General features: G+C 42.8%; 1 protein-coding gene across 1 annotated transcript in view; it reads left to right on the top strand.

Moving 5' to 3' along the window:
• LOC127624925 (gamma-aminobutyric acid receptor subunit alpha-2-like) overlaps positions 1-20,885 on the top strand; it is a 288,461-nt gene extending 267,576 nt beyond the window's left edge. Inside the window, exon 10 of the mRNA XM_052099853.1 lies at positions 20,544-20,885. Within this exon, the coding sequence (XP_051955813.1) occupies positions 20,544-20,885 (342 nt within the window). The remainder of the gene's footprint in view (positions 1-20,543) is intronic.
• Positions 20,886-21,111: the final 226 nt, after the last annotated feature.

A 21,111-nucleotide genomic window follows, 5' to 3' on the forward strand; every position in this document is an offset into this window, starting at 1 on the left:
AAGTGACAGGTGAGAAACACAGAGCAGACAACGGGGAATCATGACATAACCCCCCTCAAATGAGCGGATTACAGACACTCCTAAAAAAAAAACCGGAGGTGGCCACAGGGCAGGGACTGGGTCAGGAGGCCTGGGAGGTGGCCACAGGACAGGGACTGGGTCAGGAGGCCTGGGAGGTGGCCACAGGACAGGGATTGTGTCAGGAGGTCTGGGAGGTGGCCACAGGACAGAGACTGGGTCAGGAGGCCTGGGAGGTGGCTACAGGACAGGGACTGGGTCAGGAGGCCTGGGAGGTGGCCACAGGACAGGGACTGGGTCAGGAGGCCTGGAGGTGGCCACAGGATAGGGATTGAGTCAGGAGGCCTGGGAGGTGGCCACAGGACAGGGACTGGGTCAGGAGGCCTGGGAGGTGGCCACAGGGCCACAGTCATGCAGAACTCTGAGGGCGGAGCCATGGAAGATTCAAGTGGCGGAGCCATGGAGGGCAGAGCCGTGGAAGATTCAGGTGGCAGAGCCCTGGAAGACTCAGGAGGCAGAGCCGTAGAAGGTTTCGGAGACAAGGCCGTGGTAGGCGGGGCCATGGAGAACTCTGGAGGCAGAGCCGTGGAAGGCGGAGTCATGGAAGGCTCAGGAGGCGGAACCGTAGAAGGCTCTGGAGGCGGAGCTGTGGAAGGCGGAGCCGTGGAAGGTGCTGAAGGCGGAGCCCTGGGAGGCTCGAGAGGTGAAGCCCTGGGAGGCTCAAGAGGCGGAGCCCTGGGAGGCAGAGCCCTGGGAGGCTCGAGAGGCCGAGCTACAGGCACTAGCTCTGGGACGGTCGAGGCTACAGGCGCTGGCTCTTGGACGGTCGAGGCTACAGGCGCTGGCCGTGGCAGGCGTGGGCTCTGGCTCGCTGACCGTGGCAGGCAGAGACTGGGGAGCAGAAGCCTTTCCTCTTCTCCTCCTCCTCTGGGCGGACGAAGCTGGCAACACTGGCTCTGGGACGGACAAGGCTGGCAACGCTGGCTCTGGAACGGACAAGGCTTCCAGCGCGTCGGCCGTGGCAGGCGTGGGCGTTGGCTCGTTGGCCGTGGGAGGAGAGGTGAAGTTCTCTTCCTCGACACCCACAGTGAACGGTGAGCCGCTGACTCGCAGGTTTCCCCTGAAGAACGCCACCCCGGAATACTCTGGGAGGTCCGCCACCTTTGCCAGCTCCAGAAACTCATGAATGTGGTCCTCCACTGGGCGGTCCTCCTGCTTGAGGCAGAGAAGCCGGTAGTTTGCCTGGTGAACTGCTAGATCCATTTCGTGGACGGTCGTTCTGTTAGGATTCAGACGAGGGCAGACGAGGAGTGAGGATCTAAATGCAGCTCTTTATTAAATAAATAAGAAAACACAGAATAAATCAAAACACAGGGAACAAACAAAACATCCACGAAGGGATAACAAAAAATATAAACACTAGAAACATCCACAGAGGGCACGGCAGGAACACAGTCAAAGACAACCATCACATAAGACGACCGACAACGAATTAACAAACAACAAGGCTTAAATACACACTAAATTACACACAGGTGAGAACAATGACACTGGCAGTGATGAGGGCAGGGGATTATGGGAAGTGTAGTTCGGGATGACAAGTAACAGGGGAAAAACACAGAGCAGACAACGGGGAATCGTGACATCACCAGAGAAGGAGCTTATACAATTGTAAAGGGATTAATGGAAAGGAGGAGGTGAGAACCGGCTTGACAATGTGAATAATAGTTTAATAAAGAACTAAATCAAAAGACACAAACACACATAGAGCGGTCAGCTGACCATAAACGATCTCTCTCTCTCGCACCACCATCCGCAGTCGGCCTTTATCCCTCTCTGAGGCTTAATTAGCCTGATAAGGGACCGGGTGTGTATAATCACGACCCGGCCCCGCCCTCCGCCCAGTCACAACAATATTTAGACTTTCTTTCAGATAATATATCTTGAATATAAGTATATTTTGTCTTTACTGCACTGACAGAAGTATAACCTAGTGAAAAAATACACTTGTATACAAAATACTTATATTCAAGATACATTCTCTGAAAGCAATTCTTAATATTTTATATGTTGCTTCTAAATTAAATGTATCTTGTTTTAAGGATTTTTGGACCATTTTAAATGGAAAACAAGACAAAAACACTTGATAACAATATAATTTTTTGCAGTGATTTTTTTACTGAATTAAACCTAATAAGAAATATTTTTCCCTTTTAATTCAGTGAATGTCCTTTAGTGGTATATTTAAGATGATTTTGTTCTATTTGTGGTTAGAAAGCATGATTAATACATCCTTTTAACTCGGGTCACAAGCTGAATAGTAGATTAAGAGCTAATGATTAATCATTGCAATAATCACCTGAATAGTCGAATAATTGTTCTAATAATCGTTAGATTAGCCGATTATCAAAATAATCGTTAGTTGCAGCCCTACTTTGCATGAAAGACCAACATGGAAGCAATACGTCCTGGTTTCTTTCGTAATCTCCGTTCCCCGATGGAGGGAAAGAGACGCTTTGTTGATGTAGTGACACTAGGGGTCGCCCTTGGGAGCCCCGAACACCTCTGATCATTGAGAAAAGGCCAATGGGAATTGGCGAGTGGAATTTGTATTCCACACCCCCGGACATATGGGTATAAAAGGAGCTGGCTCACAACCACGTGTTGTGGCAGGAGGGACACAACGTCTCGTTCCCTCCATCAGGGAACAGAGGATACGAAATTAACCAGGATGTTCCCTATCTGTCACTCACTCAACGTTGTGTCGATGTAGTGACACAGGGGGTCCCTATTCGAAACACCACAACTAGCTGAACTGTGTTACGTGGACTAGCGGTGCGAGACGGGCAAACTATTGCATGCCTCGTAGCCAGTCACGTAACCTCCACACGGCCATCACGTAACCTCCCCCCAATGCTCCTACGAGCCTTGTACGGTCCTCCGCACCTCGGAGACAAGTCGACTGCCAAAAATGGGGACAGGCTGCCCCAGCTGTGGCCTCTTCTCTTCTTGTTCTCCCATAAGTGTCTGCATCAGGGAGGTGTCCCTTCCCAAGGGGAAGACATCACGGAGACCACACCCTACCCGAAGGGGAGGTAATTGTGTGGAAATACGTCACATGGTCATACCAAGTTTTGTCGGCAGTGTCACATGTAGAGAAGTCCCCATGGTAGATTCTACCCAGAGGGGATGGAGCTCTACAAACACGATGACCTGTGACAGAGGGGACTCTGCCCAAGGAAGACGCAGGTTTACCAACGGGGAAACCTTCTTGCGGAAGATACATCACACAGGGTTACATTGTTGAACCTCGCAAATGTGTTGGGTGTTGCCCAGCCCGCTGCTCTACTGATGTCTGCAAAAGTTGCGTCACTGGTCTGGGGAGTGTGCCTGAAGCCCCAAGAGGGGTGGCACGTCCTGGCTGTGGTAAGCCAAAGCGATGGCATCAACGACCCAGTGGGCGATTCTCTGTTTGCAGACAGCGCTTCCATTCCGCTGTCCTCCGAAGCAGACAAAGAGCTGCTCAGAGCGTCTAAACTCTGCGTGCGATGAAATGAAAATGTGCAAAACATGCACTGTACACAGCAATGAGAAGGCTGAGTCTGCCTCCTCCTGGGGCAGTTTCACTTGCAGGTTCACAACTTGATCCCTCAAGGGGATGAAGCTCAGTCAGGGCCTCAGGACCACGTGAGAGTATTCTGGACCGAACTCCAGGCACGTGTCGCTGACAGACAACGTCCGCAGGTCCCCTACACTCTTGATGGATGTGAGTGCTGTCAGGAGGGCAGTCTTTAAAGAGACCGCCTTCAGCTCAACTGACTCCACATGATCAAACGGGGCTCCCCGCAGGACCACGTAGAGATCCCATGAGGGAATGAGGCGTTTTCTGGGAGGATTCAACCTCCCCGCGGCTCTAAGGAACCTGATGATCAGGTCGTGCTCCCAAGATACTTACCGTCAACTGCATCATGGTGTGCCGCTACAGCGGCCACGTCCATCTACAAGGCATACAGGCACCTCATAGAGGGTGCCCTAGCATGAGTGATCACCATGGGTGGTAGGCCACTTTAGGTCGTCCACGTCCCATCCAAGGGCCAGACATGGAGATTCCAGAGGTCTTGTCGCGGTGCCAGATGCTGCCCCGTCCCTGAGAGAATAGATCCCTCATAAGGGGAATTCGCCAGGGGAGGCTGTCACATGGAGTGTGAGGTCCGAGAACCAAGTCTGGGTGGGCCAGTAGGGTACTAAGATGACCTGCTCCTCGTTCTCACTGACCGGGGCCAGCTGTGTGCCAGCACATCTTTGCCGAGAGGAGACTCGGTCGGGCGTACCAGAGCAGGAAGTGAGAGGATTCCAGGGAAGCGAACAGGTCTGCCTGCGCTTGACCAAATCGACTCCAAATCAGCCGGATTGAACCTGGAGTCTCCACTCTCCCCTGAGTTTAACCTTCTGCGACAGCGTGTCTACCATGCTAATGAGGTCGCCCGGGATGTGAGTGGCTTGGAACGACTTTAGTCACTGCTGACTCCAGAGGAGGAGACTGCAGGCAAGTTGCGACATGCGGCGCGAGCGTAAACCGCCGTGGCGATTTATATACGCTACCTTCACCGTGTTGTCTTTTCGGACTAACACATGCTTGCCCTGGATCAACAGCCAAAGCCTCCGCAGGGCGAGAAATACTGCCAGCAACTCGAGGCAGTTCATGTCACACAGAAATTCAAAGTCCATCCAAGGGCTGAACAAATGGCGGCAGATCGGTGTGATGACCACGCGATGTGTGCTGTGACACCATGCCCAACTCGAGTCTAAAGCCAGTACTGAAGCGGTCTCATATGCATCAACCTGAGCGTCTTGGCCACCGCGGAGGACACCATATGCTCCATGAGCCTCTGAAATTTCTTCAGTGGGACCGCCATTCTCCGTCTGAATGACTTTAGGCAGTGTGGAGGTAAAATTGAGACGCGGTATGCGTCCTTCAGTATGTGTCCTTCAGGTCTACCGTTGCGAACCAATCTTGATGCCAGACCCTTGCTAAATTTTGTGTCTGTGCAAGGCCCAGTTCAGTACTCTAAGGTCCAAGATTGGCCGCAGTCCACCACATTTCTTCGATATGATGAAGTAGGTGCAGTAGAACCCTTTCTTCATCTTGGCTGGAGGGACAGGCTCTATCGTGTCCATCCACAGAAGGGTTGCAATCTCCGCGCGTGGGGCTACGCCGTTCTCGCCATTCACTGAGGTAAAACGGATGCCGCTGAACCCAGGCAGACGCCTGGTGAATTGAATCACATAACCGAGTCGGACGGTCCGCCATCGCAACAGGTTGGGGCACAAGCTACGCCTCCGGGCGAGGGGGACCAAGGGCAATTTGCGCTGGATGTAGCGCCAGATGGGTCCTCACGATGGGGCGGGGCCGGAGGAGCCACCTTGAGGGGTCGTGAACCTCGAACTCGTGGCCGTGCTGAGTTTAGGGACATTGGAGCACTTACCTGGCTCTGGGTACCCACCATAGGAGTGGTCAGCGACGGGAGAGATGGGGAACGATCCTTGTAGTCCATCACAACCACCTGGTCATGGGTGTGTTTGTGCCACAGCTGGGCGCAGAGGTGGGGGGTCCGTGCTTGGCGATCGTAATAATGATGGCCATAAACACCGAGCGGGAGGCGTCCATTTCCTGCGGGCAGCTCTCCGCAGAGGGACGCCCCTGGTGATGAGCAGATGGGGTGCGGGATCTTGAGTCGCTCCAGGGCAGGATGTGTTGGATAGTCTCCATCTGCTTCTTAACCGCCGAGAACTGCTTGGCCAAATAGGCCTTCTTAGTAGACAGGGGCATCAAGTAACCGTACCTTGTCAGCCTCCCTCATTAGGACCAGGTTGAGCCGTAGTTGGCGCTGATGGACGACCAAGGTGGACATCGCCTGCCCGAGAGGCAGCGCCATGACCTTCATCACAAGGAGGCCGAGATCGGTCGCCGAGTACAGCTCCTGCATCAATCCTGGGTCAGAACTACCCTCGTGCAGTTCTCTTTGCACCTTGGCTTGGTGCACCTGCAGGAGAGCCATGGCGTGCAGGGTGGAGGCGGCCTGTCCAGCGGCACAGTATGCCTTACCCACCGGTGACAACGTAAGCTTACAGACCCTGGATGGGAGTCTCATACGGTTCCGCCAGGTTGCGGAATTTTGCGGGCACAGGTGCACTGCAACCGTCTTAACCTGCTGAGGAATAGCTGAGTACCCCCTGGCAGCCCCAGCATTGAGTGTAGTGAGAGCGGTGGAGATCAGAGATCGGGGTCCGGGCAGTAAAACTTGCCTGCCATGACCTCGTGAGCTCCTCATGCACTTCCCGGAAGACAGGAACCGTGGTGGGGTGCCTCTGTGAGTGGCGCTCTGAGCCCAGGAACCGATCATCAAGCCGCGAGGTTTCAGGATGGAGTGAATGGTTCCACTCCAGCCCAATGCTTGCTGCCCATCTGCGCGTCGGCCTGCTACTGTGCGACCACACCTGAAGGTGGGAGCCCAGTCGAGTCCTTTGCATCAGACTGGATCAGCACGCTCTCCGATGCTGCGATCGAGAGCTCATCCGCTTCGCCAGCCCCAAATGAGATCGCGAATTCGCCCTGGTCTCAGCCGGCGGTCTCATCAAAGAACTCGACCGGGGCAAACGAGCGTCCTGGGGAATGGGAGGTCCCCATGGTGCGGCTCACATTGGGGTCCCAAAATCGCCCCCAGTGCTAACCGACACGGCCTCAAATCCGTAGGTAGAAGGGCCGAGGCGGGGAGCAGCTGGGATAGCTGTGAAGAAGGAAAGCCGTGACCACAATGCTGCCATGGTCAATTTCTCGCAGTGAGAACATTACCTGTCCACAAACGCTGTCTCCTCGTGGGCAACACCCAGGCACTTGAGAGCCGAGAGGTAACCACCGCAACGAGGAAATACACACAGACGGAAAGACACCTTTAAAAGACGCAGTGCATTTAGAGGAAATATACTCTTTTATTTGCAAGAATATATACTCTTTTAGGCTGTCAAATCACCCAGGCTCTTTCTCTGCACTCAACCGGTGCACAAGGGGGATGCACCTTAAATCCAACAACATGATGAAATGAACGGAACAGCAGATGAATTCAGCTCGCTGAAACACAACCGCTTGGCTCTGAAGAAAAAATCAGAATGAGCTCCTTTTATTCCACTCATCAATTCACATTGTCCTTTTCTCAAAGATCAGAGGTTTCTGGGGCTCCCAAGTGCGACTCCTAGTGTCACTACATCGACACAATGTAGATTGACAGATAGGGAACAATGAATTATTTTCTAGGCACTCAAATTCCAAATTAGAAGTGCCGCTTTTTGAATGTTCAGATTTTCAGGCCAGTTTTCTCAATAAAAGTTAGGAATTAGTCATTAAAGCATAATTTATACATTATTAAATGACATGATATAAAATACAAGAAGTGATCTGCCAATCAAAATCACATGTGACTTTCAAAAAATTATATGAAAGAAGTAGGTATTAAATACCACTCAAAAATTTGACCTAGATCAGTGTCATAAAGTTTCATTACTTTCCTTTCTAAGAAGCTGCTTGGCTGCCTCAAGGTTTTGGCAGGGTTGAAAACCTCTCTTGGCACAAATTCTCCAATTAATTAAAATTGACCGTAGCACATTACAGTGGTAATTTTTTTAAATGTGATATTTGCCCACAGACCACTTATGGCTTATGCTGTTAGAGTGATCTACAGCCCTACAGATATTTTTAGAGTTATCTTCAGCTCATGTACCAGTTCCCGTGTAAATGAGGTCTCCACATCTCCATATGCATATTGCAAAAGATAGAATATTACTTTGCACAGCAGGAATGCTGCATCTGTCTGTAGTAATCTGAATTTGTCCTCAGGAAATACCAGAGACCCTGTAAGGACAGGGAGGAAAATATATTGCATTTGGATGTAGCGCATCATTGTGTAATATTAAAGAGTTGCTAATTTAACTCCCACCCAAGTGAATGTCGCATTAAAGATTTAGACTCGTAAGCAACAAGTTGCAGATATTTGAGTCTTTACAATCTTGCCTTGAGCTACGATTGCAACATTTAATGATATTTTTAATTATATATAAAAATTATAATTTTAAGTTCTTTTTGTTTATGAAAGTTTGTTCATCTGTTTTTATTAGAATCTTTGCTTTTCTTGTTTTGTTTTTTTGTATATGCTCTTTGTATTAGCTGTCTCATGCAGTACAGTGGATTATTTAGATTTTGGCTATGTTTATTGATTTGTACAATACAAAGAAACATCTTAACATAATTAAAGAGTTATGAATCAAGGTCTGAGCATTATGTTTTCATAAATAAAGTGTTTTTGTTCTCTTTTAGCACTAGCAGAGCAAAAGCCCTTGTGCAGAATTTGTTGTGTTGAACATTTACAGATTCTCATCAAAGTATTTTCTTAGTGAAATCTGGGAGCTTATCTTGATAATACACAATGCAAATTAGACCTAAGACAAAACAGGAGTCTGTATCAGCCTGGGTCATGTTGGGCTTGTAATAGGGATCCTGAACTAATGCTGACATAAGCCCAGACTGTAATTTAGAGTCGCAGGTGTTGGTCTAGCTGCAGGGATCGATAGCCTGTGATTGGGGAAGCAGCATGCACCACTTCCGATTGTGAATGCCTTGCACCTATTTTGGCAGGAGGAAACAGAGCCAATGTGCTGGCATCTCCCAATGCAGAATTCTGAGCTGAGCGGATTCTGTTTGTACTGGTGTCAACAGTCCTTTTGCTGTCCTTGGAGGTCTACTGGGGCCAATTTGCATTGTTTTTATATTTTAATTGTTTCGAGTTTACAGCGGCACCATATACAATTTTTGACGTGAATGAATACAAGGCTGTGAGAGATTTACTGTCTCCTCAATAGTAACCACCCAGTACAAGGAACCACCTAGCAACTACCCAGCAAACACCAAAAACACCTAACAATGCTCTAGGAACCACAAAAACACTGTATCAACTAAGAAGCATTGCCCTAGTTACCACCCAGCACACCTTTAATACCACCAAGTAATGCCCTAGGAACCACCAGAACACCGAACATCCTAGTGTTGATGGTCTCAGACGCGGAAGCAACTGAGATTCGTCCTCCGCCACCCGGATTGAGAATGATCACAAAGCGACCACAAGGACTTAAATGCACATTGGGAATTGGGAATTCCAAATTGGGAGAAAAAGGGAAAAAAGTAAAACACCTTAGCAACCATACAGAGACCAGAACAACAACCTGGCAACCAACCATAACACCTTCCTTGCTGAAAAAGTAATAGAAATTCTCATGGTTTCCAGTCCAAATACCATTATGAATCACCATCTGATAACAATTAAAACCATTACCAAATGTTTTTTGTATTAGTAGTAGTATATATATATGGAAAGTAGTAGATATATATTTAAGCAATATCACACGAGCAAGAGTGCGATATGGCCCTACATCAGCACTGCTGTAATTTGGCCGCAGGCACAAGGCCGCAGGCCGAGTGTCGTATGTAATCACAGCAGTGCTGATTAAGGGTCATATAGCATGATTGCGAGTGTGATATTGCTTATAAACAACAGTTCAATGAACAAGTAAATAAAAAAAAAAAATTGGAAAAATTAAGTATGGTCATAAAAACGCATTTGTGTATGGAACTACTTTATAATGTGGCAGATCATAATCTGCCGTTGCTGGTTCAAACCAAATGATGCGGCCAAGCATTTGTTAGTAATTCAAATGTCACTTCAGAAATAGTATCATGGCTTGTGCTGTTTCTAACAAGTTATTGGATAAACAAGAATGGATGGATGGGTGTGCGCGTGCGTGTGTGTGTGTGTGTGTGTGTGTGTGTGTGTGTGTGTGTGTGTGTGTGTGTGTGTGTGTGTGTGTGTGTGTGTGTGTGTGTGTGAAAGAGACAGAGCATGTGCGATCACCTGTTGCCACACCCAAGCAGAGATGCTGTTAGCTATGTAGGGCCATATTGCACTCTTGCTCGTGTGATATTACATGATAGAATTCACAGCCCGCGAACGGGCCCTTAAATGTACAAAATAAAAGTATGCTATAAACAAAACTGCTGTGTGTTACATTGGTACACATGCCACATATCTTTGGAAAGCTAAATTTCTTGATTTTCTATTGATATAAACCATTTTAAGATACAATCACAACAGCAGGTACAATCTATATCTTTGTCAGACCACCAACATATAAACAACCAATAACAAAATTTAGGCAACTCACCTATGAAGCATCATAGTATTCCACTGATCCATAACTTCCCGACAAAAACAGTGTTGTTTCATTGTCAAATGTCCAAATGATCAAATCAAGTAAAATGTTTAGTCCAAATCACATTATTACATCAATAAATATCCACAGACTCTTGTTGCATCATTTCAAAGCACCTGGCAGCTGTACCTAAACTTTCACATATTATCGATAATAACTTCAGTTCAGATGTAAACATTTCCTATATCCAGTATCAAAATGGAAGCACGCACTCTGACCTTTCGATTGACACCTCATTTGACCCAATAGGAGCTTCCATGTCCTGTCCAAAGCCTTCAATACCCAACCACAGTCTGTGTCGAATGTAAGGGCATACCCACTTTCCTTTGTTTACTGATCAAACCAATTACATCGAAGAGTGGAAATGACTGACGCATCGTATAGCCAATGAAATTCTGAAAACAGTGATATGCAGCTTTAGTGGGAAGATTAGAGCACGGTTCTGTAATGTGTGTGCGCAAAATTGCCTTGCCATTACCCAGTTTTTTATGCGTCTGTGCGTAAAAATATTGGAGAGCTGTTTTGGAACTGTTTACACATTTGGCGATTTAAATATGGTGAAACGGACGCGAAAAACAGGATTTTCACCCCAGGATGTGATATAAGAAGGCATTTACTGTGGAAATGATGAGTTTGGAGATGAAATTTCTGAAAACAATACGGATAATTCGGAGGCAGAGGAAATGTTTATGGAGAGATGAGACATTGCTCTGGACAAGTAAGTGTTTTCTTGTGTTTTATAACATATATTACTGTATATTCGCATAAATAAGCTTTAGTTTGAATAATGAATACACATTTTGTAATTACCCTTTGTCGTGTGTTTCCTCAGTGAGTGTTTGAACCGTTTGTGCGTGTTTTTTGTATTTGTTTGTGCGTGTGTGAGGTTTTAGTTCATTGTTTGTTTCAGATCTATTGACATGCTATATAGATGTTTTGTATATTTACTGTAAATATGTATTTATATATATATATATATATATATATATATAAATGGACCTGAAATATATATATATAAATAAATCAATAAATATAAGTTGAAAATAAGAATATATGTTGTGTTTGAGAGTCTATTTGATACAATGCGGGGAGGTGGGGGAGGGGTAGACCCATCTATTTGTTACAATGCTGAATTCATGGGGGGAGGTGTAGGCCCATCTATTTTTTCCATAGTACATTGGCAAAGTATACAGTATTTACAGTAAATATACATACAATAATGCATATTTACACAGTCGAAAAGAAAAACTAATATATATATATATATATATATATATATATATATATATATATATATATATATATATATATATATATAGAATACAGAAAAGATGAAAAAGTTGTGTCTAGCTTTGTAAATTACATTTATTTATTCTCACTGAATCAGATAGCGATTGGGAGCCGGATGCGGGCCACATAAAGTGGAGCAGCAGGACAGCACCTCAACAAGAGAGGAGGGCTTTCAGAGAGACCCTTGCTGAGGAGCTGGCAGAGTTGGGGTCTCACTCCACAGCCAGACCCGTATCTCCTGCTCCACGAAGAGCACATCACAGGCCGTTGCACATCACCAAATCTTGCACCACTGGTCGTCTGAAGTGCAGGCAGTGTCATGCAAAGACACCAGTGAAGTACTCTTCCTGTGATGTGCCTCTGTGCATTGTACCCAAATGTGACTGCTACAATGACTGGCATGTTGCTAGAAACATGTACAATTTTATAATGGTTTGTAAATACTTTGTGTAAAAATTCATGTAAATAGTTTGTGTATTTTTTATATAAACAAATTGTCCACCATAGCACTAGTTTTGACTCTTTTATATGCACAACATTTAGTTTCAAGAAGGGAAAAGGCACTCTAATGTGTTTATGCATCAGTTACTCTGTGTCAGCAAAACTAATAGTGGATCTGGATATGGAATATGATAGCTCTAAGTGTCATCTTTCATTAGAGCCCAAAATTATGACTGTACGTTGAAGCGTTCAAAAGTAGTAGCCTTTTTGTCCTAGGTTACCAAAGGGTCCTTTTGGAGTATCCAAAAGGCACTTTTGTAAAACGCCTGGGTGTACCCTTAGAAAAACGTGTAAAATATTCATTTTTTATGGTATTGTTATAACATTTGAACTTGGACTAGGTAAGGCTTCATGCTGTGATCCCATTGTGTTCTCAAGCTAATAGCTACAAGTTATAGTCATCTGCAGGCATCTGTAGGCAAAAAAAAATTTCAGGCGGAAAAACAAACTTCTATTTCATTGTGTTCAAACTTCTATTACTCAAAATCAGTAGCACTTACAGTAATTCTGACTGCTGGAGAAAAAACTTCAGAGTGTCCCCTTTCAAATGTGACCAAAACCATGCATGTACTCCAAACGGTTCAAGCTTTAAATTTACTTTGGGTATGCCTTGATTAGGCGTTTTAGGCTAATTTTACAGGATTGGGAAGAGGTTAAATATATATATATTTAAGCAATATCACATGAGCAATATCACACGAGCCAGAGTTCGATATGACCCTACATCAGCACTGCTGTGATTCGGCCACAGGCACGAGGTGGTGCTGATATAAGGCCATATAGCATGATTGCGAGTGTGATATTACTTATATACAACAGTTCAATTAACAATTAAATAAAATTAAAAAAAAGGAAAAACCGAGTAAGGTCATAAAAACACATTTGTGCTGGTTCAAAACAAATGATGCATCCAAACCTCCGTTAGTAATTCAAAAAGTTCACTTCAGAAATAGTGTCACAGCTTGCGCTATTTCTAACAAGTTATTGGATAAACAAGGATGGATTGATGGGTGTATGCATGTCTATGTGTCTTTATGTGTGTGTGTGTTAGAGAGAGAGAGAGATGGCACGTGTGTGATCACCTGTTGCCACTGCCGAGCAGATATGCTGTCAGCGTTCTGAAGGTCAGCTTTCTCAGTGGAAAAATAGCATCCAAGCGGGGGTATTTCTCCCTTTTTCGTGGTAGGCGCACAAGAGTCATTCACTATAGAAACAGCGATGTCCTCAGCCATTTTTAAACAGTGTGTATCAAATGTGGAAACTTGGTAAGCACCTCAAGTTCTGTAATCAAACAGTCCTTTGTGTCTCTCAGCTGCAATGAGCCATAATCCTGAAATTGTTCATTTAAAGCCGTTTAAAACAATATCCTAGCTTAAGTAATGTAGTGGTAAAACGAGCGATCACAGACCATGTAAACAATGACTACGGATTCACTTTACGTCACCAACTGGCTCATATTACACACAAAAATCATCTTTTGCCACCACCTGCTGACTAACATATGTCATTTCAAAAATAAAGACTAACTCCTAACAGATATGCACAGATCTTATGCCATAGTTTAGAATGGCACGAACACAAGCGGAGTGATACACACAGTGAAGTGTCTGAGTGCTGATCCTGTCAGACCATCAGTGCTCATGGAATGTCTCTCTCGTCCAATCAGATCTGAGGACCGGAACTAACTATTGTATATATATATTACACATACACTCTAGCAACTCAGCAAAAAAGAAACATCCTCTCACTTTCAACTGCTTTTATTTTCAGCAAACTTAACATGTGTAAATATTTGTATGAAGATTCAACAACCAAGACATGAACAAGTTTCACAGACATGTGACCAACAGAAATTGAATAATGTGTCCCTGAACAAAGGGGGGTCAAATTCAAAAGTAACAGTCAGTATCTGGTGTGGCCACCAGCTGCATTAAGTACTGCAGGTCATCTCCTCCTCATGGAATGCATCAGATTTGCCAGTTCTTGCTGTGAGACTTTAACCCACTTTTCAACCAAGGCACTTGCACGTTCCTGTACATTCTGGGGGGAATGGCCCTAGCCCTCACCCTCGGATCCAACAGGTCCCAGGCATGCTCAATGGGATTGAGATCCAGGCTCTTCACTGGTGATGGCAGAACACTGACATTCCTGTCTTGCAGGAAATCATGCACAGAGCGAGCAGTATGGCTGGTGGCATTGCCATGCTGGAGCATCATGTCAAGATAAGCCTGCAGGAAGGGTACCACATGAGGGAGGAGGATGTCTTCCCTGTAACGCACAGCATTGAGATTGCCTGCAATGACAACAAGCTAAGTCTGATGATGCTGTAACACACTACCCCAGACCATCAAGGACCCTCCACCTCCAAATCGATCCTGCTCCAGAGTACAGGCCTCGGTGGAACGTTAATTCCTTCAACAATAAATGCAAGTCCCTCCATCCCCCCTTGTGAGACAATACTGTGACTCGTCAGTGAAGAGCACTTTTTGCCAGTCCTGTGTAGTCCAGTGAAGGTGGGTTTGTGCCCATATGCGATGTTGATGCCGGTGATGTCTGGTAAGGATCTGCCTTACAACAGGCCTACAAGCCCTCAGTCCAGCCTCTCTGAGCCTATTGCGGACAGTCTAAGCACTGATGGAGGGATGGTGCGTTTCTGGTGTAGCTCGGGCAGTTGTTGTTACCATCCTGTACCTATCACACAGATGTGATATTAGGATTTACCGATCCTGTGCAAGTGTTGTTACACGTGGTCTGCCACTGCTAGGATGATCAGCTGCCCTTCCTGTCTCGCTGTTGTGCTGTCTTAGGCATCTCACAGTACGGACATTGCAATTTATTGCCCCGGCCACATCTGCAGTCCTCATGCCTCCATGCAGCATGCACGTTCACGCAGATGAGCAGGGACCCTGGGCATGTTTCTTTTGGTGTTTTTCAGAGTCAGTAGAAAGGTCTCTTTAGTGTCCTAAGTTTTTATAACTGTAACCTTAATTGCCTACCGTCTGTAAACTGTTAGTGTGTTAATAACTGTTCCTCAGGTGCATGTTCATTAATTGTTCATGGTTCATTGAACAAGCATGGGAAACATTGTTTAAACCCTTTACAATAAAGATTTGTAAAGTTATTTGGATTTTTACAAAATCATCTTTAAAAACAGTGTCCTGAAAAAGGGACATTTTTTACTCATTTTATATTTCATTATGATTTAATGGTTTGTATTGTCTCTAATGGTATACACCAGACTTAACATGCCACCAAAACAAGCCAACACATTACTAGACCCACTGGTTTCCATTAAAACAATACTATTCCATTTATAACCATTAAAACCATTCGAATTTTTGCAAGGGTTTCTATTGTTTTGCAGGGTTAACATTGTGAAGGATAGATACAGAGTAAGTGCCACTCGCATTACCTTCCTAAAATGTAAAAATCTTCATGATCGTTATAAGAACAAACTACTTTAGATTCGGTAGCCTACTTTGTCAAAATCACTCATGCCTTCTAATTCTGATTTCTGCATTTCAAATCAGAGATGATCACTTCTCCACAGTGGATTAAACTTTTGTTATTCATTGTGCCTTCCCAACTTCTTTTCTGAACTGATCGTCTGAAGCTTAAAAATGTTTGCATAGTTACTTTGCCATGGACGATGATTATAGTATTTCAAATACTTCAAAACCACCCATTTCTCCTACAAGCTTCACTGCAGTGAAAAGTTTTCTGTGCCCTCAAGTTGAGACTAAATGACTTGTTAAAAGATCCTTATTTTACCAGACTAATAAAGGCAAAAAAAATCTGTCAAATCAGCCTATCAGCACTAGAAGTGGGTAGCAACTTGTTACATTTACTCCATTACATTTACTTGAGTAACATTTTAGGGAAAATTTTACTTTTACAGTAGGTTTAAAAGTGGGTAATTTTTACTCTCACTCAAGTAAATTTCTAATTATTTTTTTTCTTTTACTTCTTTACAATGTGTGGCGTTACTGTCTTACATTACTGGGTTTAATTTTAATTAATGTGTAATTTATTGATAGATTATTAAATGGGACTTTTACGAGAGCAGAAGTTCACAGCTGCGTGCAATGAGACGCTCCCACTTGAGTGATGAGACTGTCACTCAAGTCATCAGTGCAGCAGCATCAAACTTTTCAAAGTGAAACACTTTTTGCGCTCCACACAGTAAAAAAAAGTATAGTTCCGTCATGCAATGCCTTCTTTTAACACCAAGACAAACTGATATTTCAAGATTAAGTCACAGCTCTAATTTAAGGAAGCACGCTGTGGTAAATATTTTCTCTAATTCTAACGTGGGCTTTTCTGTGTAATGAGATGGTCATTTTAAGGGTGATTCTATAACTGGGCTCTTATGACATCAGTTTTTTATGATGAAATTACTGCCATTTGCGTGATCGAAAACTAGAGTGCGAACAGACGTGGACAGAGAGGTGCACGTGGTGTGCGTGTGTGATGTGCACAAGGCAATCATCGTGACAAGAGTGGCTGTGTCCGCAATCGTTCACTCATTCACTATTTCCTATATTGTGAATAGCAGTTAGTGCACTATAAGTGAACGAAATGAGTGAATTCGGAAGAGAGTGTCGGAGCTCTGGGGCTGGTGCAGAAACATCACATATAAAAATTTTAAATACTTGGGCTTTATTAGTTATTCTTATTAAATAATATATGAATACAATAAATCTTCATTCTGTTTGTCATTTTTAATATATACTGTGTGTTAATATAAAGAGTAAACACATTTTATCTAACAAAGAGTACATTTTAAAATATATCTGTATGTTTTGTCTCTCTATATGTTATTATGTTATTTTAATCCAGTAATGATTTGTCAAAAAGTTATTTACTACATTCAGCATGAAATAAAACATTGCAGGAGTGAAGGAAGCAGTAAACTCCCAGCTCCTACGTCTTCCCCGTGGTGGATTGAGGGAAATTAACCGTCATCGAATGTAGTGCATTGTGGGTAAGAATGAGTGAACAAAAGTAGGGAATGAGTGGCTCGCTCAGAATTCAGACACTCCTACAAAATAGTGAAAACTCGAAATAGTGCACTATATAGTAGATAGGGGGTGGTTTCAGACACAGCGGATGTTTCACCATCAGGGTTGGTGCCCTACGTAGGTTTTGTACTCTGCATTTAGGGATCGGTGATACTGCTGTACAGAACTAACAATCTAAATACTTACGACACTGAAAACTGTAACTACACTGAAATAAGAATCCACACAGGACTTTAAAAGCTATGAAATAACAAAAGAAGGCATTATATTTCAGCATTATATATAATGTCCTTGTGGGATATTTTCACATTTTCACTGTAATAATTACTAGAAATGTTTCCAAACCTCTCTCCTTATTGACAAATTCATCCAGATATGACAAGAGCCCTTAAAGGGATAGTTCACCCAAAAATTACAGTTCTCATTATTTACTCACCCTCATGCAACCTCAGATGTTTTTGACTTTCTTTCTTTTGCTGAACTTAAATTAAGATTTTTAGAAGAATTTCTCAGCTCTGTAAGCCACACAATGCAAGTGAATGGGTGGCAACATTTTAAAGCTAAACAAACAAACACAAGTTAGCATAAAAATAATCCATAAGACTCTAGTCGTTAAATCAGTATCTTCAGAAGTGATGTGATAGGTGTGGATGAGACACAGTGAAACAAATCACATTCTTCTTGTGTTTTTGGTGATTCACATTCTTCTCTGCATATCTCCCCCCTGCTGTCTATCAAAAAATGACAAATATTGACCTGTTTCTCACCCACATCTATCATATCACTTCTGAAGATATGGATTTAACCACTGGAGTCTTATGGATTACTTTTATACTGCATTTATGTGCTTTTTGGAGCATCAAAAATTTGGCCTACAGAGCTAAAATTATCTTTTAAAATCTGAATTTGTATTCTGCAGAAGAAAGGAAGCCATACTCATCTGGGATGGCATGAGGGTGAGTAAATGATGAGAGAATTTTCCTTTTTGGGTAAATTATCTCTTTTAAGTGATAGCTCAGCCATAATTTAAGATTCTGTCGTCATTTCTCTACCCTCATGTTGTTCCAAACCAGTGTGAGGCTCTATATTATGTGGAACACAAAATATGTTAGACAGAATGTTAGGGACTGACCGTCTCGGTCACCATTCACTTTCAAAATATATATAAACATTCACTGAAAGTAAATAGTGACTCAGGTAAACATTTTGTCTAATATCTCCTTATTGTATTGCATGAAAGAAAGAAATTCATACAGGTTTGGAACAACATGATGGTGAATAATGACAGAAATTCCATTAATAATAATCATAATTCTGTTCAATGTGTATTATGTAATGGAATATAGTGGAGTAAACATCTATTATGTAATTTGTGAAAGTAATGAGTTACACACTACTTTAGTACTCTTTTAATGGGATACTTTCTTACTCTTACTCAAGTAATGATTTATGTTAATACTTTTATTTCTACTTGAGTAATTATGTTTTTGAAGAAATTGTACTTTTACTAGAGTACAGGTTTTGGATACTCTAACCACCTCTGATCAGCACATAATTTGCCCCTTCCTATGAACTGTCCTTGATAGATAACAACATTTTTGCTTTTGATGTGACACGACCCACCGCTGACATCCAGCGCAGACCAGTATCGTACCAATACTGGTCTATGGTATCGGGACATTGGTATCGGGACATCCCTAGTTTCAAGGGAACAACCTGTTAACCAATTAAAGTCTTTTACCATTAAAATTATGGAATTTTTAATTTGTTGGTCCATAAAATGCAAGTGAATGGTGATCAGAGCTTTGTAGCTCCAAAAATCACATAAAGGAAAAATAAAAGTAATCCATAAGACTCCAGTTATCCATAAGACTCAAGTCCATATCTTCAGAAGCAACATAATAGGTGTGGGTGAGAAACAGATCAATATTTAAGTCCTTTTTTATTATAAATCTCCACTTTAACTTTTTAGTTGTCGGTTTGTATGTTTTATTTGAATTGCTAACATCACTTAAAGGAATATTCTGTTTAATGGAAGTTAAGCCCATTCAAAAGCATTTGTGGCATGATGTTGATTACCACAAAAATATATTTCTTCCCTCCTTCTCTTATAAATATTAAAAATACAGTTACAGTTAAATCACTTACAATGGAAGTGAATGGGACCCATCCGTAAATGTTAAAAATACTCACTGTTTAAAAAGTAACAAGATGTAAACAAAATGTCTGTTAACATGATTTTAGAGTAATACAAATTGTTTATTCACCTAAATGATGATTTAAACATCTTTGCAGGTCAAATAATACAAACATTATTACAGAAGAATTATAAGTGCATTTATAAAATTACAAGCATACATGTCTGCATTTAAACCCTCAAAACTTGGCCACATGTACTTCCATTGTAAATGTCTTTCTGTTATTGCTTTTTATTTTTGATATACTATGGAGAAAACTATTTTGTGGTAATATTCCTTTAATTTTGGACCTTGTATGTAAACTGTTGACCTGCATGCATATATGGCTTTAGGAATCTTTTTGCTTGCTCTGATTTATGTAGCCTATATATTCTGTGTGGAGAGGCTGCTTGATACTATTTTTAGCTTATTTTTACAAAGACGAAATCTCTGGTCTTTTATCTTGGGTTTAAGGATGCCCTCGGTCTAGATAGAATGATGTTTCCCACCAAAGTCTTGGCCAATGAATCACATCACTTGTCAAAAGCAAACTGTAAAGGCTCCTTATCAGCCTGCAGTCATAACAGTACTCAGATATTTGCCTGAGGTTATTTGACTGGCAAAAAGGTTTGGATAAACACTTCCTGATTTAGCTTGAAGGTTTTCCACGTAGTGTATAAATGCTCAGAAAAGCAATAGCAAACACACAAATCCTTTGCCGCGGGATAGTGATAATACCAGAGAGAAAAACATTGCAACAAGAACAAATGGAACATTATGTATGCTATATTTTAGCCAAATCAGTAATATGCATATTTATACCTTACCGCAATGAGTTTGATTCCAGAAATGTCATTATTTTAAGTATGTTATCAGCACTTTGAATAAAATGTTGAATTTGCCCTTGAGATCAGATGCTTTGATTAATAAATAGTTTATTCTGCTGCATTAAATGCAATTCCCTCTGCAATAAAACAAAAATCTAATTTAGAGTAAATAAATGGTACATACTTTTAGAAATTTTCATATTACCAAGAATTTGCCACTGTCGTATTTTGTGCTGTGGGAAAAAATGCTAACTAAGGAGCCATTAAAAAGACATAGAATATTTAACTTTTGCACAACTATTTTTTGTTTCTGCAGTGAGCTTACAAGTTTATTGCTGCTTTTTATTATCATTATTATCATCTTTATGTTTCTTATTGACTTTCTTTTTCCACAGAGACGAGAGTCTGCTTCCCTCTCCAAGAAGACCAACAACACTTTCAACATTGTGGGAACCACTTACAACATGGGCGAAGCCAAAGATCCCGGACTGACCACCATCTCCAAGAGTGCCTCGACCACGTCCACTCCATTGCAGCCTGTCCGAGAGGTGCGGCTGCCTAAAATGGATGGTGAATACGTGCCGGATGGGGGGAGGAAGTCGTACAATCGCGTCAGTAAAGTGGACAAGATATCACGGATCATCTTTCCTGTACTCTTCTTCATCTTCAACTTGGCTTACTGGGCCACTTATGTCAACAGAAAGCCAACCATCATCCGGTCCAGTCCCCAGAAATGAACATAACAAAAAAACTGCCAATCGAGTCTTATTTGGCAGAATTATGCTACTACTGCTTTCAGAATATGCGTTAATTTTTTCAGTTGCGTTAAGTTTCTAGTTCTAAGTAGATGCCATACATGTAAATGCAAGCCTAGTTACACTGCAAAAAATATTTGTCTTGCTGAGGTTTTTTACAAAAACACATCCACAATAATAAGTTTTTGTTTGAAAACGCATGAATTTC

The sequence above is a fragment of the Xyrauchen texanus genome, chromosome 31, assembly GCF_025860055.1.
Source record: "Xyrauchen texanus isolate HMW12.3.18 chromosome 31, RBS_HiC_50CHRs, whole genome shotgun sequence".
Lineage (NCBI taxonomy): Eukaryota > Metazoa > Chordata > Actinopteri > Cypriniformes > Catostomidae > Xyrauchen > Xyrauchen texanus.